Raw genomic sequence first — 26,476 nt, forward strand, 5'->3', positions numbered from 1 at the left:
TAGGCGTTACTGCGTAGCTATATCCCCTATTTTCCCGTTTTTTTTATAACCTAAAACACGGAGTGCGCGCTCTCCTGCGAGAGTCTAAAAATACATTTTAGCATTGCAGCGAATAAATATTTTTGAAGAAATAAGGGCTAGTCATTTATATACTTCTTGTCCGTTGGGTTATTATTATTATGAATATTTTAAAAGGACGTGCAAATCAGCCAAAAACTGCTATCAGATCTGTATAAAACCAAATTATCACCCCCATCCTTACACCCCCCTTTTACTCCAGCCACCCAACCCCCCTACTTTAACTGTAATCCACGCGAAGAAAAAACATTACAAAATAATACTAAAGCGAAGATACATTTATTATTGACAGAACAAATAAAATAATTAAATTTTCGCCTATTTATTAAGTGGCTGCCATCTATACAAACATATTGAATAAATATATTTTCTCGAAACGAGCGATAAATTAGATAAAGAACCAACACACTACCACCAGCTGTGCTAATAAGCGAAAAAATATTAACTATCGAAGATCAATCAGATTTGAAAGAACAATTAAAGTACAATAAAATAATTTGTTATTTTTATTTGCTCATTCGAAACTTAATTGCCACTTCATAAAACGTCGAAAAGGACTTGCAAAACATATTCGTGAAACCACTTTTGAAAGAACTCAGCTCAGAAAATTGAAAGTTAAAATCGATCAGAAATTAATGGAATTCTTTTTAGCCTCTTCACAGCCTCAAAGCCTGCTATTTACAAATATATTTAGAAGAATCATAATTTTTTGGCTTAAGGAGAGACTCCTTTAATAATTCTTAAAGGGGATTCTTAAACGATTGTTCAAAAAATCGACAACACTTATAGTAGAAACTGTTAAAAATTACATTTTTTTTTAAAAACATGGCTAATATCAAAAAGAAAAAAAAGACTCTTGATAATTCTTATAAAAAGGGGTGTGTAATAACAAAAAACTGGATAAGCCGTACTGTGTAACCAAAGTACCTCCGTAAGTTTCGTTTTACGTCAAAGCATAAAATTAAGTTCAGGTAAGACCATTTTAACCTTATTTGGTATTTTTTAGCGAGAAAAAAAAATCAACCACCCGCCCCAGCCCTAATTTTCGATACGCCAATACATATGAGAAATCTTTGAGAATCCTTATAAGAAAATACGAACAAATCAGCATAATTATTTTTTTAGCTGACGTCAGCTCTTTTGCATGACGTCATCAGCAGTTGCACACAATTGCGTGACTGAATCGCGCTTGAGAACCTTCTACTCAATATTTTTTTGTTTTTTTGTTTTTCTGCTAGTCATAAAAAGACTTTAGGTCACATCTTCCCAGTTTTTGCAAAAAAATTACAAATTACTGCGGAAACCTTGGAAAATTTAAAATCGCGAAAATCGGATTAAACAGATGAAACTTGACCAAAATATTTTAATATCATAAACAACTTGTCATTTTTATACTCATAACGTTATGTAAACAGGATTAATAGCATTTTTCATATAAGGGATTAATTGTGTGGTTTTGAGTAATGTCTAATAACTCGTGGTGTCATCAATTTTTCAGAAAAAAATTGGCAGTCATAAATATATTAATCGTTAGAAACTCTCATAAAAAATTACGCGAGTATTCCAAGAGATAGACTTCGGATTTGTCTTCAGCATTTTACAGCCTCCACAGAAAATTAAGTTAAAAGTTAAAAGAATTGGATGAAAATTTTCAGGAAAAATACAAGAAAATTCAGCAGCATAAATAAAAAAATTTGTTTACGATCGAATTTTTAAAAAGTACCCTGTTTCCAAAAGAGTCTAAGAAATATTTTGTCCATAAATAATAGTTTCTGCTAAGTTTTTATGACACCATCAAAAATGAATTAACAACCCGAGTCAGTAGAAAGTTCTACAAAGACGTATGGCATGAATTTTCTTTAAGATGCAAGTTCCACCATGGCTCATTCGGTTTTTAGCACGCTTCTTTTTAAATACATATACAAAGAGAAGAAATAAGAATAAATACAACAAATAATAAATAGTTAATAAATATTAAATATATAAGTTGATAAATCCAAATATATACAAAATATACAGACATAAAAAATCGGCAATATCACGATTCGTGAAGAAAAAATAGAGGTAACAGTTGTCATTGACGACACGGTATCAAATCATTCTAATTGACAACGGTATCTTATTCAGATAGCATCGTATCGATAATACGCATTGCATAACTTCCATGTCACCTCTCAGTTGATTTCGTTGACAACTTTTTCGAGGATCTACAATTAAGGAGCAGTGTTATAAGTTACCTTATAAGCTGTTATTACGCACTTTATGGCGTTAATTTTCATGTGGCGGGCGCGTAGGGCGGGTTTACGAACGTTAAAAAATTTAAGAACCTCATTAATGGGAGAAATTCTAAAGTCATATTGGGGGCGGCAACGCGACGTTTGTCGACCACAGAATACACTGGCATTTTTTTATCAATAGCATTTTAAAAGTTAAAAAATTTTTTAAAGAAATGTTCAAAATAACGACATGTTCTAGTTATAACACGGTATGCCAGTTATTACACGGTATTTGATTTAACCGGTATTCGAGTTAACCGGCAGCTTTTGTAAAAAAATATTAAAAAAAGTTCGAGAACGGGATACTTCGAGTTATGCGGTATTCAAATAAAGTGGCGGTTCTTTCAAGTAGCCACATGTATCAAAAACTTACTAAACATGATATTTCTTGACAATCAGTACTTACTTTTTTCGCTTTCGAAGATGACCATTTTTTTCATTGTCCTGATCAACATCTTCTTTTTCTTCTTTTGTTTGCTCAGTTAGCATAAAACTGCATGAAAAACACATGTGTATATATTAAAAAATACTGTAACGTAAAATAAATGTTAAGTTGGGAAGTAGAGACTGACTTGAATATGTCTTGAAAGTTTTTAGTTTTATCTCCACCAAGTATGTGATTACTGATATCTTTAATCTCCTCTGAAGTTCTACAGAACAATAAAATACAAGTCACCTTACACCACGATAAGTCAGTAATTCGGCTGCCGTGAAAAACGATGCATTAGAGAGTTCAGTGATTATGCTACAAAAAACGCTTTTTATATTTGTCAATTAAAGAAAACAAACAAAAAATTGTAACATATTTGAAAAGACCTCGTTACTTTTTAAATCTCTTAGCATTAACAAGTTGCAAAGTTTTTTCACTAAAATAAATAAGTACCTTACCCCTTAATAGATCTATAGAGATTTTTACAAAAAAAACAACATAATACCCAATTTGATGTATTATTACTATTTTGATATTCTCATCAACCGCTACAAAAGAAGGTAACGTACAGAAATAAAGCTAGCTCTTTCAACATCGGCATGATTTCGTCTTCTTCTATAACGTTTTGTTGTAACAGAGCATGAATTAATTGTAAATTCTAAACAAATAAATAAAATATGGTTACTTTCAAAGTGTCCACAACCATCCCCCATCCCTCACTCCCAACTTATTCATTCCCACCTTTCACCTCTACCACTACCCCAAACCCGTTGCCCCTCCCCTCACCCGTTGCCCCTCCCCTTACCCGTTGCCCCTCCCGAACCTATCCTACAAATCATACCAACACTCACTTCGTTAACGACACGTTTAGCTACAGTGACTTTCTCTTCCAATTTTTGAAAATGTTTTCCCAATTCAAATAAATGATTGGCCAGTTGTTCCGGATTGAAAGTAACTGCTTTAAGCAGCCTACCGTTCACAGAAGGTGTGAACAGGTTGCACATGGAGACATAGGTTTCCAACTTTTGTAGCAGATGATCCTAAGAGGAAAGAAGCTGATAGTCATAAACCAAAGCATCCTTAGTCCAGTCAAATAATAAAACCTTTCCAATTTTAGAAATTACACTTATGTGAAATAGAAAACGTGAAAAACTCTTTAAAATATATTTCTCGCATTAAATCGTTATGTATATACAAACTACAACAAATGTCAATTAAGGATAATTATGGAAAATATGTCAATAATGATGTCATCAGCTGAGTTCTCTGCATGAGCATACCTAATACAGCAATGTTAAGATACCTTTAAATTTTTTTCGGCTGCTGGAGTTATTTCTTGTCTTGATGTTTTCAACAATGCCTTAACTGTCTAAAATAACAAGGTCGTATGATTCTATATAATTAACATAATACGTTTTTTATAATAATGATAAAAACCAGAGCAAGCTAAAATATTCCTTCTTTCAGGCTGAAATTATTCATAGTATATTCTTATACACGTGTATTGTATATTTTTATAAAGTGAAGTGACACAAAAATTAACATAGTGATTAAAGGCAGCATGTTGTGATGGTGATGTTTCATTAGATTAGATACACAGTTGAAAAATTAAAAAAAAATTGATAATAATAAGTTTTTTTATTCTTCTTTCTGTGGAGAATCATCTCGACGATTACATTGTTCTCACATTTTAAGCAACTCCCAACCTAACATTCCTACAAAACATATTCTTAAAGGCATAAACGCGTATTACAATACAGTCAGAGCCAGGAGATGAGATATTCAACTCCATAGTTATAAATTAACTTATAGCACATTTGCCTTATTATCGTAAAATGTAAAAAAGTTCTGTTACTGTGCGAGATCTATCACACAACTTAACTATAAATGCAACATACGTAATATAGCCCCTGGCTATTTCGTCAATTTACCTTTTTGAACAGCGCAATGCTTTCAGTGGTGTTTGTAGGAAGATCGTTAGTAGATTCATGCAACTCCTGTAAAAACTTTGTCAAAAAGCGACTTGATATGTTCACAACTTGTTCCTCATGTTGAAGCTAAACAAAACGTTACTTAAAACGTTAAAAAAGTTATTGAAAAAACAAATAATTGTGCTGGGGATGTTAAGAGCAGTCGGCTAAAAGCAATACATATGATTAGGATTTTTCAAGCAATTTTCCTTTATTTTTCAGAGTTTATATAAGTATCAGCCAAAGTTCGAGAGATTTTATGTCGTTTGAAAGTTTGTGGTAAAAACTGGTGTGTCAAAAAGATAGAAACGTTACTCATTACATACCACTTTTGCATGGTACATCAAACTGGAGAAGTGATCTTTCGTGAAGTTCTGTACAGTGGAATTGTTTGTACCTGTTTCCATGGTATCAGCTAAACATCTCTGAAAAAAAAGATCAGGTTAATTTCTGGAAGAGCTATAACGCTACAAATATTTTCCAATACGTTACTTAAAAAATGTTTTTTTTATTTTAAGAGGAGAATATGGCTATTGCGAATGCTCTTACAACTCTTGCATACAATCTACCCATGGTCACACTTACCATAGCCAATTTGTAAGTTTCAGTTATTTCACTGTTAATGATTTTGTTAGTCATGTGAATTTTCCTCGAGATTGACCAGTGACTTGAAATTACCTGAGCAAAAAAATAATGATCAATAACAACATAAACAACAACAACATCACGTGACAAGGAAGGTTTTTTTCATTACCTTACCTTTTTTTCATTACTTATCCATTCCATATGCTGATTTGGTTTGATAGAAAAAATGACATCTGATGAAGAGAACCTGGAAAGAAATGCTTGCATGAACAATAATGTCATGCTTCATGAACGCTTGTTAGGAAAGCAGTATTTAATTAAAATTAACATAGGGTACCCTAAGGTTTCCCACTCGTTTTATGCACAGACAAGGCGAAGGCTAAAAACCTCCTCTGAAATAAAATTTGAAACACATCGAATTCTGCGAGGTCATATGGCTTGAATTAAAGTCGGGTTAAACGATCTAGCAGTATAATAAACAAAAGACATGCATAAAAGTCCAGCTGCAGAATCATAGCGACTTGATTATGACAAGGAAATATTCGTACAAATTGTTCAGAAAGTTGGCATAGAGTGCTAGCAATTCATACAGTATACCTCTTCAAAATGTCAGCCGCACAAAAATTTGGAGCATTGTCGATTAATAAATCGGAATTGGTCCATGATAAAGGACCATAGCATTGGATGATTGACCTAAAGGCGAATAGGAATTTGAAAAGTTCCCCCACACTTAGATGGCAAGAAAAACTTCTGAAATTAAAAGAAAGTTCACTAGGAATCGTGTCTTACTTAAACAGGATGTGAGATTGGTTGACGACATCCAACACTTCCGATTTCCGTTTCATCAGCAAGTCGGCATAGTAGGTTCGAAAATCTTGATTCTTATTCTAAAAAAAATATGTTACAAACACTTTTGTTGACGACTAATAGACAGGCTTGATTTCTTTTACAAGTTTGATAAGCCACATCAACATTCATTTTACCTGAAGCTTTTTTTTGTTTTCTTCGTTCATGGTGAAAAGCATTGTCGTCAGTTCATCTAACCCTGCTTCCAAATTACCAATAACTTCGTTCAAATAATTCACTTCGTCTGGTTTCCGCATTTCAACTGGTTCAGCATATATGCTATCAGTGTCTGTCATCAACTCTGGAATGTCCATTTTGGTTCCTTAAAAACAAATAAGTAAATATATCACACTCACTAGGTGCTTAAAAAACCCTTTTTTTCGCAGGCTCAACTGTTGTTTGCCGGTTGCTTATTAAGTATCTACATGGGAAGATCAAAATCACGTGTTTGATTGGTCACCTAGATTACTGTGGCAATCAAAATAAAACTTTCGTTTCTCGTCAACAAGATATGGCTTGGAAAATGTTGTACAATTTTAAATTAGTTGGAAGAAGTCTCGGAACTTTATGAGAAGGGAATGCTATTCATGTTTATATATATGTCGAAGATCAGCAGTTTGAAGTAACAACATACGGTTTATTTCTTGAGCATGTGTCCTCATCCTGGTTAGAAAGACGTTGAGTGATTTTTTCATCATTTCAACCAAATTATGATGAATTATCAACAGATTCTAAAAATGTGAAGGCTATGATTATACGACAGGGTCTATTATCGATGTCAACCACACATTTTAGAAAGTGAAAAAATGACAAAAAATAGCAGTTTATTGACATGATTTCTTTTTAAAACAAAACAAGAAGCCCTGGAGGCTCTAAGAATTTTCGCGCGCTACCAAAATATTTGATGAAAACCTGCTAATTCGTTGTGTTATTGTGCCAAACATTCGAAGGGGTTTGGTGCATGAACCTCTGAAGATAAAGCACACCAGTGCCATTATATCTTACAACAAACGCAAACAAAACGAAACGTGTCATAGTAAACTCACATTTTAAAAGAAATTGCTAACAAAAAATACAGCCTGTCATTCATGGTTGAAAGTCTTGCGATTGAAACGTTTATGGTCTTAAACGGCATTAGTTGACATCATTTTCAGCATACTTTTTTATTAACTGTGTCAATTTTTGTCGAAAATAAAGCAGTTTTAATTTTTGGATAATTTTTGACCTGAAATGACATTTAGGTGACAAAAAATCAAACTTTTGTACCATCATCATTTTCAGCATACTTTATTTGTTAACTGTGCCAGATTTAGCGGAAAATGAAGTGGTTTTAATTTTTGGACCAATTTTGGCCTAAAATGGCATTTAGGTGACAAAAATCAAAATTTTGATGTCACCATTATGTTCAGCATACTTTTTTTGTTAACTTTGCCAATTTTTGTTGAAAATGAAGTAGTTTTAATTTTTGGACCAATTTTGGCCTGAAATAACATTTAGGTAAGAAGAAATCAAAATTTTGATGTCACCATCATGTTCAGCATACTTTATTTGTTAACTGTTTCAAATTTTGTTGAAAATAAAGTAGTTCTAATTTTTGGACCAATTTTGGCCTAAAATGACATTTAGGTGACAAAAATCAAATTTATTATGTCACCATTATGTTCAGCATACTTTTTTTGTTAACTGTGCCAAATTTTGTCGAAAACAAATACCAATTTTGGCCTGAAGCGTACTTCCCAGTAGTTAAGGAGCTTGGGTACGAAGTTTACATCTGTGACGGACTAACGCGAAATCCCAGGGTCGATTTTTTCTCAAAAAATGCTCCGAAAGAAAAAAACGACGGTTTTTAAAGAATTTCCTACGCCTTCGGGCGCTGAAATTCAATAAAAAAACAAAGTTTAAGAATATAACCTAAATAATAAAAACCAGACTGCGAAGTTTTAAAAATTTTTAAAGAAGTTATTCCGACACTGTTTTCAGTGTTATCAGTGTTTTTCAATGTTTATGTGCGTCGTTTCTTTGAACGGATTGGTATAATTTTCAAATAAAATTTTTTATTCTGAATCATTCTTTTTGTAACCCTATATATGAGCACAAACTACTAACAATAAAACCACTACGTATCTCCAAATAACTCTAATCTTACCTCGCTGCAGTCATGTGAGCTATTCTTTGCAACATCAGCATATTCAAAGCACTGTTCGAATCTTTCATTAATTACTTTCTCTATTGCTAAAACAAAGAAACCAAAAGTTTCAAATGATATCAAATGAATAACTAACATTGATTCAAATTGCATACCTCCATCTTTTTGTCTAATCAAAATTATTTCTCATTGAACGAAGTTGTCCAATGTTTGCATCAAAGAGTTTTAGATGAACATGTCGGTATCCTTAAGTAAAAGTATTTCCCTAAGACTTTTGTATTAAAGTTATACTGTCAATGGGGAAACAATGAATTTTAATTCTAGTTGGTACCATAACCTGGATGCAGCTGTGCTACCAATCATCGTTTAACAAGTCAAGCTTTTACAGGACCTAGATGTTTTCTCACAAAATTTGATTGGAAACCGACATGATCATAAGTTATGGGGTCGGCAGCAAAAAATTAAGAGTCATGGGACAAGTAAACTAGTGCCATTTTGGCAAAAAAATTGATGTTAATCAATTCACCTTTTTAATATCTATGCATTGAAAATGTTTGAATGCACATCCCTTAACAGGTTAAAAATTACTGATGGAAAATGTCAAAATTTTCTATTTCCTGACATCATAATTTATATACAACATAATTAAATTTGAAATTTTTTAAATGTGAATATCTTGAGCACGAAAGGAGGTTTTTACAAAAAATTAAACAGACTTGTTGACCAACTTTTTAAGCTCTCTATATAATATCATTTTATACCTCGGGTTCCCTCTAAGCGTTTTTATACATTTTAAAGTATTTTTCCTGAAATCCTTGTACAATCAACAAAAAAATGTAAAAAAAGAACACCCAAAATGCAATGCCAAGCAACAAAAGTAATAAAAAGAGAGTGAATGAAAACACAACCACTTATTTAAGATGATGTATGAAAAAAAGAAGCGAAATTTGGCTAAAAATATTAATATATCAAGATTTCAAAGTTTTTTTTTTATCTACAGAATGATATACGAAGAATTTCAAGTCTACCTAGTCTGACGTTAAGGTCATCTCGTTTAATTTTAAGGTTTAAAAGGTCTGGCAGACACCTTGATGTTTTTGTTAAAATAAAGAGACATGGGGCGTAACTCAGAAAAACACTCAACCATAATATAAAAATACCACCTACGCTTTGCAGGTTTATCTTCTTTTGTATGATACTGCATAACTTCGTTGTGTTGCATTTCATCTGTGTTGGTTTTGTAGTGCTGATGCTAAAAAGTAGGAAATAATTTGTAATAGATTTGACAAATGACATTTTTGCATATAGCCACCACTAATCAACAAAACTTGATTTTCATGAAGTAAGAACTACCATATTAGCTAATGGAAAGAGGTGAACATGGAGTTAATGCTTTACATTCCTATTGAATTTCCAAATGTTTATCTTTTTATTAGGCATCTTAAAGTTTTCCAGTCTGTTTACAATTTGCAATGTAATCTCTGTATAATATACGGCTGATGAAACTCGAACTTCCAATAACTCGATTTTATTTTGAATTTCCTTTGAACTCAAGTATTCGCTAAGTCGAACTATTCAGAACACTACGCTTTCAAAACTAGACCCCTAGAGGAAGAATTTAGCTAGATCAATTTTTTTCCTTTGTAGCCAAAGCCCAAAATATCACGACTTGATAGCTGGAACATTTAATAACTCTTTTTTCCGGTCCCTTGTAGGTTTAAGTTTTAAATTTTAATAAAATTTCACACAGTTGTGCGCAAAACAAGTTTTAAAGTTGCTACTTGGTATTTCTCAAATTTTCCACCTCAATAACGAGAACAATCTTTATATGAAATTCTTGCACTCTCTCAGTTTTGTATTACAGAATTGTTTCTTCCATAAATATTTAGTTCTCTTGAGGCAAATAAAACTGCTTATAACGTGTCACATATATATTCTTTTGTAACACCATTTTTAAAAAGAAAATAAATTTAGGGAAAAGAGATACAAATTACTATTTTTGTAATATACAACATGGAAGAAATAATGTTCAGTGTACCATTTCTTTCTTCACTTCAGCATTCATCACCAACCATCTCTTTTCTTCTTTCATTGCAATTTTAATTTTAACGTTTTCCAAGAAAGTAGTCAATTGTTCAAGCTCATACTTGAATACGTTTTGAAACTCTTTATCCACACTCTCCGATATTAATCTTTTTCTATAACACAGGAAAAAAATATAAAAAACATCCATACTGATTTACGATTTACTCATTAAGAAATATTTACCACATGCACATAAAAAGATTACCATATTTGCATTTTCAACTTATATTTATCTTGAAATACATAACAAGCTGACAGAAAGTAACAATAATTAATGGTGATTGTAAGAAGTAAATACATTATCTACAAACAGGACTTGTCTATGTAGAAGATTCTAAGAAGAAATAGGAATTTCTAATGTAGGAGTTTCCAGGAGAGGGAGCAATTTCTATGAGATTCTAGGTCACCTGCTAAAAAATAAATTAACATAGATCCAAACCTTCTTAATAAATCAACTTCTTTAATGACTGAATTATTAATCCACGAGTTCAGCAACATAAATAAATCTTGATATAAAATCTATGAAAAGGAAACAAACATTAAAAATACACAACTTAAAGGAGTATTGAAGTCGACAAAAAAGTTAAACTAACCAGTAACTGGCAATTCACAATGTTGTAAAGATGTTCTTCTAACCAAACACCCGAAATGTGGTGACAACATTCCAGCCACTTGGTAAACAAATTTTTGTATGCTTCTCTTACTGTCTCCTTATATTCTTCTATTTTCTCCGTGTGTTCTTGCAACTCTTTCTCATGTTTAGCCTGTTGTTCCTTCACTACGACATGATCTTTTGTCCTATTTGATGCCATGTGACTTAATTTCGGTTTAATTCCATCCAATATACCTTCATAAAATTTACTACCGGCGTAATAGATCTTTAATGCTGTGCTTGCTGTAGTATCCTATAAAAGGGTTTAAATTTCAGTAACTTCGTAAACCAATCCCTGAAAGTCATAAACATTAAAAATATATCTGCGCTAAAAATCAAAGTATCCACACCAATATTAAGGTTGTGCTTTTCTTGTCACGATATTCTTGTAGTGTATCCATATAAGGAGTAAAGAGCTTCTGTAGCTCTTTCAAATTCTAAAAACAGAAGAAATGATTACCAAAATATTATGTTCTAACATCACTGTTATTGGGGTTATGTGGCCTTGTGGTTATGGAGTTCACTTTGCAAACACAAGGTCTGTAGTTTGGTCCACAGCGCAGGCATGTTTAGCAAGTGCACAGCTACGGGTAAACCCATGCCATGTGAGGGAAATTGGGTAGGTATTACCGGTGTATACTTAATGTATACATTCCGAACACAGGACCCACATTGATAACAGTGTTCCCAACACTGAAGTGGCTATATCCTGTATAAATATTCAGAATAATAATAATAACGAGTATTACAGTAATGCCTAACATTTCAGACTTAACATTTAGATGCTGTAGTCATAATGATCAGCGAGGTACATCAACTTACCTGATTTTTTTCTTCCAATGATATATTTGTGTTCTTATGTAAATTGTCAATATTACTCTGCAAGACAATCTTCCAAGTATAAATAAATGTATTTAGTGAATACTCTAGCAGTGTCAAATACTGATGACCGTCCAACCTACAACAAAAAAGTTAGAAAATATTAAAAATTGAAGAGGTTTCCCTCTACATTATAATGTTAACACTTGCAGTTTAACTATGCAGACCTAGATAAAGTGAAATTTTGATTCAGTCAGTATTTAAACTTACAGATTTAAACTGCTAGAAGAATTATCAGAAGATGATAGCAATAATAGAAACAAACCTATTTCATTTATACAAATTTAGGCAAAGATTTAATTTGGTGATAGAGCAAATGACTTTTTTTGGCTTGTATTAAATTTGGCAATGTAGAACAAAAGGAGCTCAAATATTTTTTACATACATATGATTTTTATTCAAAAACTAGATTTAAAAACGTAATAATAAACTGAGCAAAAACCTCCCTTTAATTTGGCAAGGGTAGAAACAATTAAAAATGATGTGTATTTAATTTGAAGATTAATTTGATGACAAAGAAAAATAATATTGGTGGGAACCTTGTGACTAAAATGGAAAATTTCACCAAACTCTGCGCCAAATGTGTACGAATAAGGTATACAATGGTACTATGAGATGGAATTCTGATAAAAAGGATTTTTTACAACATTGTCAGTTGATTATTTGATAAGAAAGGAGTTGCTTGTTACTTATAGACTTACTCATCCAACTTTTGGTACACACTTTCCATATCTCCTTGCAACATATCACTTCTCCACATCACCTTCACAATGCTTGAATCTAATGGATCTTCCTCATCTTTCTTTCTACAAATTGGGGAATGATGGATACACGTAAATTAAAAAACAAAGCAACTTGCATATTACGATTAATATTTGATTCCCCCCCTCTCCTTTAAGCCTCCCACCCTAAAAGGAATTTCAAACAAAATAAGCCGCCACATTTCTATGGGAATTATCAGAGTAGAGTACGATATTTATTTTAGAGGGACGAATTCATTCTGTGATATCGCCCATAGGATAGTAACTATCCTAGCTACTGACTGACAAAAGTATACCTAATAAAAAAAAAATTCTACTTAGGATTAATATTTGTTTGTCAGCACATTAAATATTTTCAAATAGTTACTGCTTTCTCTGTTATATGATACAGTTGCCAATTTATTAAGACCTTCTTTTAATAATTCATCCCCTGTCATTAAGTTCTCACCCTCAGATCATATCTAGAAAATAACACCACGGGTTTATTCCAGTATTTAAAGTATGTTGTGATTCACTAAAGATTTAAGTCTATGAGGATCATTCAGATTAATTAATGCTCAAATTTAAATACTCATATTTAATACCTTCTCAATCTACCAAAGATACCATTATTCTGTTTTTCTTCGTTATCTTTTTCATGAAACATTTCATCATATGCCGGAGAAACCATAATTGTTTGTGCTCTTTCAACATCAGAATTCCAATCAGCAATCTCGTTGGTATGCAAAATGTACTGAACATGAATGAAAATAAAAAATAACAATGTTAAATTGAGTTTTATAACAAGAGTGCATGCTGTCCAACTTCATTGAGACTGGTTTACATGCAAAAAATTGCCAAAAGGACTGCACCAACCTCAAACAAAAACAAACAAAAAACAACAACAAAACAACAAAGAAACAAAAATAAAAGGCAACATCAACCAACAAACTGACAGAGGGATTTGATTACCTTTTTAGTAGCAGGATAACGTCGTAAGCAAAACAAAATGAAAGCAGCAATAATTGTACCCAAAATAACACCCACCACTATGCCCAAAATAATGAAGCCATAATTTGATATAAACTAACAATAATAATAACAAAATTAGATCTGATAGGACATTATTATTACTATTATTTTAGAAAAACTGTAATATATGTAGTAAAACTTTCTTTTTTTTCAAGGGCTACACTCAAAGTTTTTAAAGTTTGTGTTTGCAGAACTTTACCTACACAACGTTTTGTCATTAGCTGCATTAAAAATGGATCACTAACACTATTCTCTCTTTGTCAAAAGACCTAACAAAGAAGTAAATACCACTTTATCAATAACACCACCATACATACCGTTTCCTTCACTTTCACACTTCTTTTAATGCATATAACGTCAGTATATGCTGGCCCCAATATGGAACTATTTGCCTACAAACAATAGGAAATATTTTTAAAAAAACAAATACTACTTTACACTGCATCATATTGTAACAGAGTGTACCTGTCCATTTGTCCATGTCACTTTTGCTCTTGACAAGCTTGATTCAACCTGAGAGTAACAACAACGTTGGGATAAAACACAATAGCATAGAAACATAATGCCAAGTTCGAAATATCAAAGTTTGAAGTACTGTGAAAAGTTTGGTATTTTTGGTCTGAAATCGAAATAAAACTATGCCAAATTCTTTTTTCTCTACCACCAAATTACATCCACATTTTTTTTCTTCATCGCTAAATTAATTCCACGCTAAAAACTCAGTTTGTCCACATGCTGAATTAAAAATGTTTTTTAAAGAGATTTTTCAGAAGAACAAAAAACTTTATAAACATTACCTTTGTTGTTGTGGTAAACTGCACATGATATATTAGTGTTGCTGTGGAACCAACTACAAAAAAGATACCACATAACCTTGTCATGTCTTAGAAGGGGAAATATATATGGCTATCATGCAAAACAAGAATTATGTTTCCTACGTCACAAACATTACCAATCAACCAATTATTACCAATTAACCAATTATTATATACCAATCAAATTAAAACGTCTACATAATTTTATACACAATAACCAGTTCAAAAACCCCGATGTGCATGAACATTTAACATAAATAATAAATTAAACCAGCTTTAAAAATTTCTAATGTTTGAATGCCCGTCAGTTTTAAATAGCACTTTATTTTTACAAAAAATTAAAGAAATAATTCATTTTAAGCACAATTTATTTACTTAAAAGCTTTAACATCTTACAGAAAAATAAATTAACAACTCAGAAAAAAATTCTAAAAACCATACATTTTTGGAGCATAAAATTAGTGCAAAAACACGATTCTGTTTATATTATTAATATATGGCAACCTTTTTGCACTTTTTTTAACTTTTCAAACCCAAATGCTTTCTTGAACTCCTTTAAAAATCTTCCAACAATTCTGGTCCTAAAAATTTACAGGAAAGGCCTTGGTTAGTAGATCACAGCTGGCACGATCTCTCAATTCTTTAACTATTGCTAACACAGGTGTGATATTTATATGAGGCATTCTGTCTGTTGTTTTAGGGAACTTATGAAAGTCAAAAATGAATTTGGGTCCTCGTTTTGTTTTATACCTTTGTCATAGTTTATCATCTAAGTAAGCTTTGTAAAGCTTGAAAGCACATGAATATGTTTTTCTTACTTTATTTTTCATGAAAAAACGAAAAATCACTTGAAGTTTACCTACATAATTTTTAACAATGAAACTGTACCAAAATGTGATAAAAACATTAAATCTCAAAAGCAAAACTTAGACAAAAAGAAAGATTTCAAACTTTTATAGCTTTGCATCGCATAAAATCACTATTTTGGATTTGCCAGTAGACATTTAAAAGAAAAATAATACTTTTTTTGGTATAGGAAAAAATCATTGACAGTTAATAATATTATCACACAAACTTTAAAAAAGCTATTTCATTTTCCTGTTTTTGTTTTTGTTTTAAAACTGGAGAGGGTATAAATGAAAATCCCGCTTTTCACAAACACATTTAAACATTATATACATACATACATTAAATGAACTTATCTGAAAATATTACTTTACTAAAGTTTATCTCAGTTTTAAAGAAAAGTAATAAATTTACAACATTTGAATCAAAATCGCTACAAGCAAAGAATTTATTTCTAACCTTACGGTGTATAAACTGCATAGTTTTAAAAAGATGGAACCTTTCTTGGAGAAGAGAAACTTACCATTTAACCTTGCTAAGTTAGCAGAAATTTGACTCTCAACAGCCAATTTCTTGATTTCAATTTTAAATGCATTACTGGGTTGACTTTCAATATTTACGATATACATTCCGTAAACAATATCAACCATGTGCACCTGGTAAGCATCAAGCAAAGAAGTGGCATTATGTTTGAACGAGACCTTAACTTCTGCTTTGCTACCATCTTCATCAATTATCTAAAAATATGTATTCAACCTGGATATTTTAAATTCTTATCATGCTATAAACTAGCTGCAAGTTTTTATTATTTGTCCTTTCTAAGTCAATAAGACAACCAATTGCTAGCCCACTTCATTCAGTAGTTGTTAGCTGGCTTGGAAAATATGTTGGGGAAGAAAATATGAAATGTTAATAAAGCATTTTATTGAATGATAAATTTCTTATGAAATTGCAATTCAATAGTCAATTTCAATTTTTTACTCTTAACACCCCAGTATAATACCCCAATATATTGTGGAGTATTATACTAGGGTGTTAAGAGTTTTTGCAGTATCGTACTTGGATAACAAAGTCTGTCAGCAGGCCTGGTCAGTAGTAAAATCACCATCGTGTGGCAATCACTTTCTTGTACACCTAAGTTATATTAAGACATGTAAAAAAGCATAATAGGCATTCAGTTACAGAAATTCCACTATTTACTCAAGATTTTTTTTCTCTTTCTATTTTGTAGCACGCTGTTGTGGTGTCACTTTAACTTTTATTGGCTTAAATTTTAAAAATGCCAGCCTTTATAATAATTTGCATCAGCACTTGGCATTTCCAACATAACTGTTGACGTATTTTTAAATTATATCACATCTGCAATAATTTGATAAGATTTAATTTGGTTTTATTGGATATGTGTTACAAGCTTTGTTTCTTTCCTCCCAAGCTCCACCAGATGATCTATGGCCATACATGGTAAATTTTGTATGTTTTAAAATTTTATCCATATATAAATTGAATATCTTATTCTTCTATATCTAATTTATTTGATAAAAAAGTAGATCCTGCAAAGTTTTTCAACTTAATAATCAATTGTGTTCCATTCATTCTCTTGTAGCAAGGTATTTAACTTTGAGTTTTAAATAAAATGTATAAATATATCTATACATCTTTCATACTTACCTTGGCAAATTTATTGGCTATTATCTGTGGCTGAGATGTCAATGCCAAAACCTGAAAATAAAATTATAAAGATAATTTAACATTTACAAATATTTAGAAAACATGCAAGGTTCGATAAAGCTAATTAAAAACCCAACTTGAATAACGCAAGAAATAAAAACACTTATGGATTTTGAACGTAAAAATGTACAGTTATCCAATGTATTTCTGCTAGGCTTGAGTGACTATGATTGTATGGCATGTGTGTGAAAGATTAACAATTTCAAATTTCCACACCAAACACTTACCTGCATAAATTACTTGAAATAAATAATATTATTGATCTTTTATGGGACCTGGAGACATTCACTGAAGTAAAGAGGGCATGGTAGTTTCTTAAACAAGCAGTTTCCACCATTGTTAATTAGCATGCCCCTGAAAATCCACAAGTGAGTGAAGGGCATACCATGATGGAAAGAGAAAATGATTGGTCATGTTATAAAAGGATGAAAAACCAATGCAACAAAGTACTGCAGGCAAAGAAAAAATATCGTAAGGAATTCTCCCAGTGCATACAGAATATCTACCTTTCAAAAACTACTGGATTTGTACCGACAATCAAAAAACACAGACTGCAAGTGCTTTTTGTATTTTTTAACAAATGTTACAAGATACTTGAAGATTGGTACATTTCTTCTGGGGTATTTTTTATGCAAAAAACCGCAGAGACCAATAGTAAGTTCAGAGACCAATAGTAAGTTTAAATTTAAATATGTTAGGCGCATTTATTGTAAAGAAACAAAATAAATCAGCTGGATGTGATGACCTACCTCCAAAAATAATAAAAAACAGTGCTTTAGCAATATATCTGGTCCATTAGCTTTTTTAATAAATTTACCGTATAAGACAGGACTGCTAACCAATGAATGGAAAGTTGCAAAAGTTACATCGATACATAAAAGTGGATATAATAGCGACTATAACAACTTCTGTCCTTCATGGTAGAAATTATGCAGTTAATCTGCAAGTGATTTTTTCGTTCTTTCATGAAAAAGTGGTGTAAGAAAAACATTTCAATGTGCTTTCTGCAGTAGTCTTCTCTCAAAACGTCAGTTTGGTTACAGGAAAAGGAGGTGCACTGAATTAGCTATAGTACTTTTGACAGATAATATATGAAAAGCATAATGGAAACCTTGTTGGTGTAATACATTGATTTATCCAAAGCATTTGACATGTTAAGTCACTCTATCACATCGTAGGAAATTGTGCATAAAAAACTCTGCACATTAAATGTTGGGTGGGGAGCCACATGTAATGGGTAAGTCCATTGTGGAACCTCCTAGTAGTCTACTCTGGGACATCTTCAACATTCAGAACTGATAAAATATGGAGACGATGCAGTCATATATGTTGCACATAAAACAAAAATAACTAAAATCGAGATGAACTGAGATTTAGAGATCGTTAAATCCTACTTTATGAACAATCAATTTGTGATAAACCTTTAAGAGAAAAAGACGGGGCAAATCTCAGAAAATAAAAATGAATTGTGACATTTTCAAAAATTATTTTGAAAAACAATCCCACAACAAGAAAACAAGAAACAATGGATTGTCACTCTCAGTTCCAAAAACTAAATTAAAATTTTATAAATTAGTTTTTTTCTCCATGTGTACAACATTTCATACCAGACTACCAATATATATAAAACACGTATATAAAATATTTTATTCTTTACAAAGCTTTACATTACATAGTAACATCTTCAGATATATTATATATATACCTAAAGATGTCCCTATGTAAAAAAAAGATTTATAATTTAACTTTTTGCTCAAAATGAAAACAGCGCTCTGAATTTTATTGACACAGCCACATAAAAATCAACCTTACGTATTACAGTATTGTGTGACTTTATTTTACCTATATATTTCTTAATCAAATTGTATCAAATGAAGCCTTTTTGAAAACTCTACACCAACAAACTATCTCTACAAACTCACAGTATGTATATCTGCCAGTATGTCTTTCGTGAAACTTATGTGCAGAACTTTGGGATAGAAGATTCAATGTTTTGCTGTCAATAAAGTGTTAACAAACACTTCTGTCAATATAAAAGGGATATTTAGCCTACGCAATTCTTGTTTTGACTGACAAAGTAATGTTGACATAAACTCTTTGTTTTTCTGACATAGTCAGAAGTTTCGGTGGGCTCTTTTTTTAAAATTTTTAAAAAGAATAGGGGCTTTTCGGGCGAAATTTGGAAAGGTCCCCATTCATTTCTGCCGTTCTATGGTGAGTCAGCACCCTTGTAATATAGCAGTCAGGGAAAACTTTTAAATATGCTGTTGCAGTATAAATAAACTACACCTCTTATTTAGGTCTCTATTATGTCCTAACTTAAGCAGCAAATTGTTTATTTAAACTGTTAAAAGCAAAATATTTCAAAATTGACACACTTGAGCTGAAATTTGCATCTTCTTTTAGTGCTGAGAAGCAAGGATGTATGACCAACTACAATTATTTTAAGGCAATAAAAAAATTGATGAAGGTAACACGTGTTTTTACGTGAAAACTTCCTTGCTTAAATATAAACTGTAATATTCATCTTGTTTTTTTTAACTAAAACTGTGTATACCGGCAAAATGACAACAAATTGTAGTGATGTTAAAACGAAGCATAAAGGAGGTTAAAGTAATTCCCCAAGAAACAACATTTTATTAAATAAACACAATTTATTTTGATTGTATACACTTTAATATGGCTGTTTGCAGGCAACATAAGCTATGCCTTGACTGAAAGCATGCTATATCTAAACCCTTCGCTGAATAAACATGGTTTTATCAACAAAATAAATTTCAAGATATATAGTTCTTCTACTAAAATACAAAAGATGATGCAACCAGGGAATAAAAGCCATACATTAGCATTTAAAAAATACAGACAGGGATTTAGACTACGTCAATCCATGTGATGTATATAGTAAAAAAAACTAAATATTACGTTGTTGTACACAAGAAATAATTTCCCAAATAAATCCCAGTGTTTTCAAATTATACCCACAATGCCGGGAACGAAAATCTACTTCTTAGTTTGCTTTGCCTTATCGACTATATCACATCTCGCAACGCAAATTCAATTAACCGATGTTTGTCTGACCTATTTCATGTCAGATTGTAACCATATACTTATAACACACAAATCCTGTCAAGGTTGTTTCTAGGTATAACCATGGAATGTTTCTCCATAAGGGTTTGACTATATTTTATAGCACACAAACCCTGTCAAGGTTGTTTCTAGATATTACTATAATACATTTTTTTGTGAGGGTTTAAGCATAGCAATAGACTTTATAGCACACAAAAATTTTCAAGGTTGTTTCTATGCAATGATAAAGATTATAGGCGTTTGGTTTTAATATCGGTCAAACATGTTCATAAGGATCCTTCAGTTCTCAACATGGCTTGCAACAGTTTGTGAGAGCGTGTGAAGTTGGTTTCCGAATGTGAAAAATTCTGATGAGATACATGAAATATATGCTAAATTAATAGAGAAAATTCCTGACGTGCTACAAAAACAAAATTGATTTGTTGATTTTTGCTTAATCCAAAGAAATTAATCCACAGAGTACTATCTTCATGCCTATGTAAAATCAAACAAGGATCGCTGCACAATAGCATAGCTTTAAGGTGAGTTGTTTTTGTTAAATTTTTTCTGTAACAGCTAAGCTATGTGTTTCTTTTTATTTGTTGCTCTGACTAGAATGTTTGTTTATAATCTTAGCTAATCAAAACATGCAAAATATTGGACTGAGAAAAGCAATTTTCAGTCAGTTTTGTGTTGAACTTAGTTATATATATATATATGTTTTCTAGCATTTATCTTATTACTATACATCATTTTTTCCTTTTTAATATTTTTGATGCGAGCAGGGAAGAGAGATAGGTATCTTTTCTACTGATAACTACTGCCGACAAAATTTATTACATTTCGTTAGCAAAAAGTTTTAAAATGTTGATAAAAATTCTTCTATACTGAACAGGTTAAGCAAATCATTTGTTTTTGTTAGCTTTATCAGCTTTTTAGTGATTAATTTCTTCAAATAAAATTGACTTTAGTTGACAAAAAGAGTTTACTTCGCCTCACATGTTGATTAAAAAAGTTTATGATTTTAAAGTATCCTGATTGGTTTAAATTCTTGTGAAATCAAGCTGATTGGTTTAAAAAACAATAGCGGAATAACTGTAACTAATGTAATAAATAATGTGCCTGTTTTCAATCGTTGATTTCGCATTTCTGTACAGAAAATGCAGCAAACACTTGCAACATTCAAAAATGTTTCTTATACTTATTAGCTACCGCAATGAGAAGATGCTGAGGAAACTCAATTCTGCTGATCAAAATGTTCAAGAATATTTTTTAGGAAGAAGATGTATTAATAACACTTAAATAAAACCTTAAAACGGCTTGATATTTTCTTTTGTCACAACTTTGTTGAGGAAAACAACTTTGTGGATTACTGTGTTAACATCTTTTGTTTATCTTGTTTTGTTTTATTTTATAGTTACTAAGCATATTTGTATCCTGTGGTGGGTTCAATATAGTATTATTTGTTAAACGTTTCATGGTATCAGAAGGTGGTTGTAATAACAGAATTTTATAAACAATGGCATCAGGAGGTTTGGGATGAGAAGAATAAAGACTTTTCATTGTGGTTCCGTGATGTTAAAGCTTGGAAATTAGCAACAAGTAGTGCAACAGGACTAAAAAATGTCCATGGTCTGCAGCTAGCTTTACATTTACCAGAAGGAAGTGAAATACGGCATCAGATTTTTGATACACTAGGTACTGATGAGTTTAGTGGTGAAGAAAGATGGGATAAAATAATTTATTTATTTCAAAAACATTACAAAAAGATGCGTTTGACATATGGCGAGAGTTTCGTAATCTTGCTCAAACCAAGGAGCATACAATCGACCAATACATACAATTATGCATTACGAGACATATGCATTACGAGAAATATAAAACTAAAATTTGAAAAGAACCTTTTGCGGAAACTATATAAATGTGTCTATGGGTTGAATGATGCTGCAAGGATGAGGTATTTTGCAGTATCAGAAGAACTTGAGAAATTTAATTGCATGAGATCTTCAACTGATTTTAGTGTATTCTTTTGGTTTGAAGGGGACTAAGTTTCTGGCTTTATACCTGCCCATGTGGATGACTTTTTATGGGCAGGACCTGAATCTTTTGAAACAGAGGTTATAACAGAACTTTGTAAAGCTTTTCAAGTTGGCATCACAGCTGCAAATATTTTTAAATATGTAGGTCTAAATGTTAAACAAAACGAAGATAACATTCATGTCGAACAAGGTGACTGTATCTCTTTTATCGAATCTATTTCATTGACTCGTGATTGTCAAATGGAAAAAAGAGCCTCTGCAACAAAGAAGAAATTCTCTTTACTGTAAATTGGTAGGAAAGGTAAACTGGATTGCCTGCAAAACACACCCAGATATCTTGTTTGATGTTTGTACATTGAGTGCAAACATCAACAAGTGCTCCATCAATGGAGCACTTGTTGAGAACCAACAAAGTCTTTCGATATGTGAAAAAACAAAGTCTACGAATTTGCTTTGCTGCTTTGAAAGATCTAACACAGTGTAAGCTGTACTGCTTCAGTGACGCATCTCTTGGCAATCTACAATCCGGAAAAAGTATAGCTGGGTATGTTATATTTTTGGTTGATTCAAACAACAAAGCACACCCTATACAATGGAAATTGAACGCAATAAAAAGAGTAGTAAGAAGTACACGTGCAGCTGAAACATCTTCAATGGTTGATGCATTAGACACTTGCTACTTTTTATCACATTTCCTGCTTGAAGCATTGTACCCAAACCATACCCAGTAATCCAAGATTAAGATCCATGCATACACAGAAAACAAGTCATTATATACAAGTGCACACTCTACAACCATGGTTGAAGAAAGACGCTTATGTATCAATATGGCGTCTATCAAAGAGATGGTAATGGACGAAAATTATGTCAAACTTTTGTACGTCTCAACACACAAACAGTTGGCAGACTGTCTGACGAAAAACAGAGCATTCTTCCAAAAAAGACAATAGAAGAATGTTAAAATCTTTTGTTTATCTTGTTTTGTTTTATTTTATAGTTACTAAGTATATTTGTATCCTGTGGTGGGTTCAATATAGTATTTTTTGTTAAATGTTTCATAGTGTACATAAAACTTGTTTTAGTAGCAAAAGGTTCTGAAGCTATGACACAGAACACACCAAGACCCACAGCATTGTTTTTTTTTGTTTCATTGTTTTCTTTGTTTTTCAGCATTGTTTCTTTAAAATAGAAAAAAAATTGGCTAGATTCACACCTAATATAATACAGCATAGTTACACTGTGATTCGTTTAATCTATATTTGGCATTTAACTGAAGTTGCATACTAATTATACTGCAACAGAATATTTGCAGAGCTAAGCGAAGCGAGCGGAGCCCATTTGGCATTTAAGCGTGTATTATTTTTCTATTTTCTATTTAAAATTTTTTGGATGAAAGTGTCACTTTTTGCACTCGATAAGTCAAATTCCCTCAGTCTCTGTTATCCCAATTTTTTCCTGCCTGCTCTACGCTCCGGGAACGAGGTGTCTATTTTTAAGAACACTGTCCTATTCGAAAATATCATTTGAATAAAACTGTGAAAAACAAAACAAACTGAATTTTTTTGTGTGTTCATATGAGTAAGTTAAGTTGGTGTCATGTTAGGCAACAACAACAGCTCATGCAATATGTCACAATATACAACATATGGTTGGAATTATATAGCACCATCTCAAAATGAATGTTGAACAAGGTTAGTAGTTCAAATAAAGTTTGATTAGTCTTTGTACAGAGGCAACGTTAGCTAAACAAGCAAGGAAAGATAGCTTTGACTCAGTCTGCAGCTTTTTGTAATTTCTGATAAGTATGGATTAGCTAGATAATTTATTTGAGATTTTTAGCGATTTTCTTTTGAATTTTGTGATACAAATAAATAGTGAAAATAAAAAAAATCATCTTTAACCAAAAGCGTATTGATGTGAACCTTTTCGTCCGAACCTGCTTTTTCTTTCTTTACATCTACTTTACAGATTGCGCAACCTGAAAAAAACGTTAGCTGTTGCTAACGTTTAGCTGTTGCTAAAAATTTTTAAACTACAAAATCAGTTGTTAGGAGGAGAGGAACTTTAAATCTGTTTTTGTTAAGCTAAACACAACTTTTTTCTGTTTATTCAGTTTCTTTATAATTTAACTTGGAAAAAAACATATTCAAACAGTAAAAAAATGTTGTTGTTTTTACTGTTTGTACAACAAGAAAAAAGCTCCTGAAAAACAATGTTGTCTGTTACGTCATGCTTTGGTTCAACTTATCTGTTTTGTTCGATTTATCAAATTTGAAGACACTGCAATGCAGGTCAATAACCAGAATGCTTTATAAGAGTGCACATAACATTGCTCAATTAACCTTTATTTCTGATTTGTATGAAAATGTTTTTAAGATTTTTTACTAAACGCCTATTCTCTGATTTTTCTAGATTTTTTTGTTAAACAAACAGAAAAACCCCGGAAAGGGAAAAGTGTGTTTAATTATAGAAACCTAAGAAAATCTATGCCGCAAAATGTTTGCTGTTTATACGCTCTGAAAACAAGTTCATATTGTATTACATATTACACAGGGACCTGTATGTTCCTGCTCTGCAACCCTGTATAATGATCTGGACCTGCCTACTATGCCCTTGCCTGTACCACCCACACCTTGGCTACTCCTGCCTTGCAGATTCCTTGCTGTGCTTAATGCCTTTGCCTTGGCAACCTCTCTGCATCCCTTTCTATACATTGAATAAAAGTTTTCCTTGACTATACTGTATGCAATATTATCATTATTATAAAAATTATAAATTTCTAAACATGAAAAAACAACATACTTGTTGAAAGAAAACCAAATATATAACAACATTCATCATTTAGTAGCTAGCTAGCTAGCTAAGCTGCATGTTCTCGTATATCGTCGTTAAAAAGGTGGTGTCAGCATATCTACAAGTAAATGTTGATGAAATATATGAAAGTGTTCTGTGAAAATATATAGCTATCAAAATTATTTGATGGTATTAAAATCAAATCACACATAAGTTAAGTAAAAGTAAAAAAAACTTAAAGACCTAGATTGAATTTAGTTTTCCAACAACATCGCTTTCTAATTCTAAATTCTTGGAACTATACAAACAAAACAAATGATTTTGCTTGCTGGCCCATGTTACAGTCGGGTTATTTCATATACATTTAAAGAAACAAAGCGAGACAAAGGTAAGACTTTTCGTTTCCGTGGATTTAAAAAATTCTTCACTAGCCTAGATGCACAAGTGCATTGCTTTGTGACGCGTCCTAGAAGAAATGCAAAATCGATTCCTTTACAGCAAGTTAACAATTTAATTTTTACGTCTCACGCTCCCAAAGGGTGTTTTGCCACTTCAATGCTTGAGAATATCTAGTAATTATTCTCTGTTTTTACATATTCATTAGATCATTCAAAAGTTTCCATAATGGTCAAGTCTAAATTTGGCGCTGTAGTTTACATAATGGGGCATTCGATTCCAACTTTCTTTTTATACGTCCACACAATGCGATGTTCTGAAATTACCATACTGAAATCGACATAATTTCAGCAGTCACTTTAATTAATGACGTATCCTCTGTGTTTAATGAAATATATATTTTAGCTTATAATGAGAAAGCCTGTGACTACTCTGCGTTTGGCGTATTATGGATGCCCAAACCGACCGTTTTTTCACATAGTGGCTACAAAAAGAAGAATTGCACGCAACAGAGGGTATTATGAGCAAGTGGGGACATATGATCCATTGCCAAACAGCAGAAATGATAAACTCGTAGCACTTAATATGGACAGAATTAAATATTGGTTGAGTCAAGGTTGTTCAACTTCAAAACCTGTTTCAAGACTTCTGGCATTAGCTGGTATATTTCCATTGGACCAAAAAACATTATCTCTTGCTAGTCTTAATACAAGCAAAAAAAAGCAAAGCAATGATATTCTTGTGAAAGAAGACAAATCAAATGATTTATGACAGCTTGAATAAAAATGTAAATTTTACAATGATTGTGTCATCCTTGCTTTATATAAAGTATTGTGCTTTAAATTTTGCTGTTTTTATATATCATATAGTTATTATTATTTTTTTTTAAACTTTTTTTTATTTATATACCAATGATTTAACATAATCCATCAAAACTTAAAAAATGTGTTTGTGCTTGTGTAAAAAAATATATTTCTGAATTTTTCATTATTTGTGGTAAAGTTTCTATTTTGATTCTAATAACTCATTCAGCAGTTGTTTTCATTGTCTTTTTCATCCAAAAGAATGCTTTTT

General features: G+C 31.8%; 2 protein-coding genes across 2 annotated transcripts; one reads left to right on the forward strand and one right to left on the reverse strand.

Moving 5' to 3' along the window:
- Positions 1 to 335: 335 nt before the first annotated feature.
- On the reverse strand, positions 336 to 25,361 carry LOC130645465 (uncharacterized). The gene is made up of 31 exons (XM_057451462.1): positions 25,250 to 25,361; positions 25,016 to 25,124; positions 17,049 to 17,099; positions 15,904 to 16,117; positions 14,517 to 14,569; positions 14,185 to 14,232; positions 14,037 to 14,111; positions 13,660 to 13,773; positions 13,293 to 13,441; positions 12,649 to 12,753; positions 11,891 to 12,026; positions 11,419 to 11,505; positions 11,010 to 11,321; positions 10,856 to 10,935; positions 10,370 to 10,529; positions 9,499 to 9,583; positions 8,332 to 8,417; positions 6,820 to 6,916; positions 6,323 to 6,507; positions 6,129 to 6,226; positions 5,937 to 6,032; positions 5,514 to 5,586; positions 5,340 to 5,432; positions 5,081 to 5,179; positions 4,716 to 4,841; positions 4,088 to 4,153; positions 3,636 to 3,824; positions 3,354 to 3,442; positions 2,927 to 3,004; positions 2,761 to 2,847; positions 336 to 2,285 (listed from the first exon to the last, which is right to left on the reverse strand). Exons 2-31 carry the CDS (start codon positions 25,052 to 25,054, stop codon positions 2,246 to 2,248), a joined length of 3,210 nt encoding a protein of 1,069 aa, XP_057307445.1. The 5' UTR covers positions 25,055 to 25,124; positions 25,250 to 25,361; the 3' UTR covers positions 336 to 2,245.
- A 294-nt stretch (positions 25,362 to 25,655) lies between these two features.
- On the forward strand, positions 25,656 to 26,429 carry LOC130645467 (28S ribosomal protein S16, mitochondrial-like). The gene has a single exon (XM_057451464.1). It carries the CDS (start codon positions 25,814 to 25,816, stop codon positions 26,171 to 26,173), a length of 360 nt encoding a protein of 119 aa, XP_057307447.1. The 5' UTR covers positions 25,656 to 25,813; the 3' UTR covers positions 26,174 to 26,429.
- The last annotated feature ends 47 nt before the right edge of the window (positions 26,430 to 26,476 follow it).

Source organism: Hydractinia symbiolongicarpus, chromosome 5 (assembly GCF_029227915.1).
Source record: "Hydractinia symbiolongicarpus strain clone_291-10 chromosome 5, HSymV2.1, whole genome shotgun sequence".
Lineage (NCBI taxonomy): Eukaryota > Metazoa > Cnidaria > Hydrozoa > Anthoathecata > Hydractiniidae > Hydractinia > Hydractinia symbiolongicarpus.

What these genes read in the sequence shown, in the direction of transcription:
- LOC130645465 (XM_057451462.1), bottom strand. Translation starts at nt 25,054, where the DNA reads ATGATGAATGTTGTTATATATTTGGTTTTCTTTCAACAA. An exon ending in AGTTTACCACAACAACAAAG is followed by an intron (nt 14,233 to 14,516) that starts GTAATGTTTATA and finishes TGTTACTCTCAG; the next exon opens with GTTGAATCAAGCTTGTCAAG. An exon ending in ACATGCTCAAGAAATAAACC is followed by an intron (nt 6,508 to 6,819) that starts GTATGTTGTTAC and finishes TTTGTTTTTAAG; the next exon opens with GAACCAAAATGGACATTCCA.
- LOC130645467 (XM_057451464.1), top strand. Translation starts at nt 25,814, where the DNA reads ATGAGAAAGCCTGTGACTACTCTGCGTTTGGCGTATTATGGATGCCCA.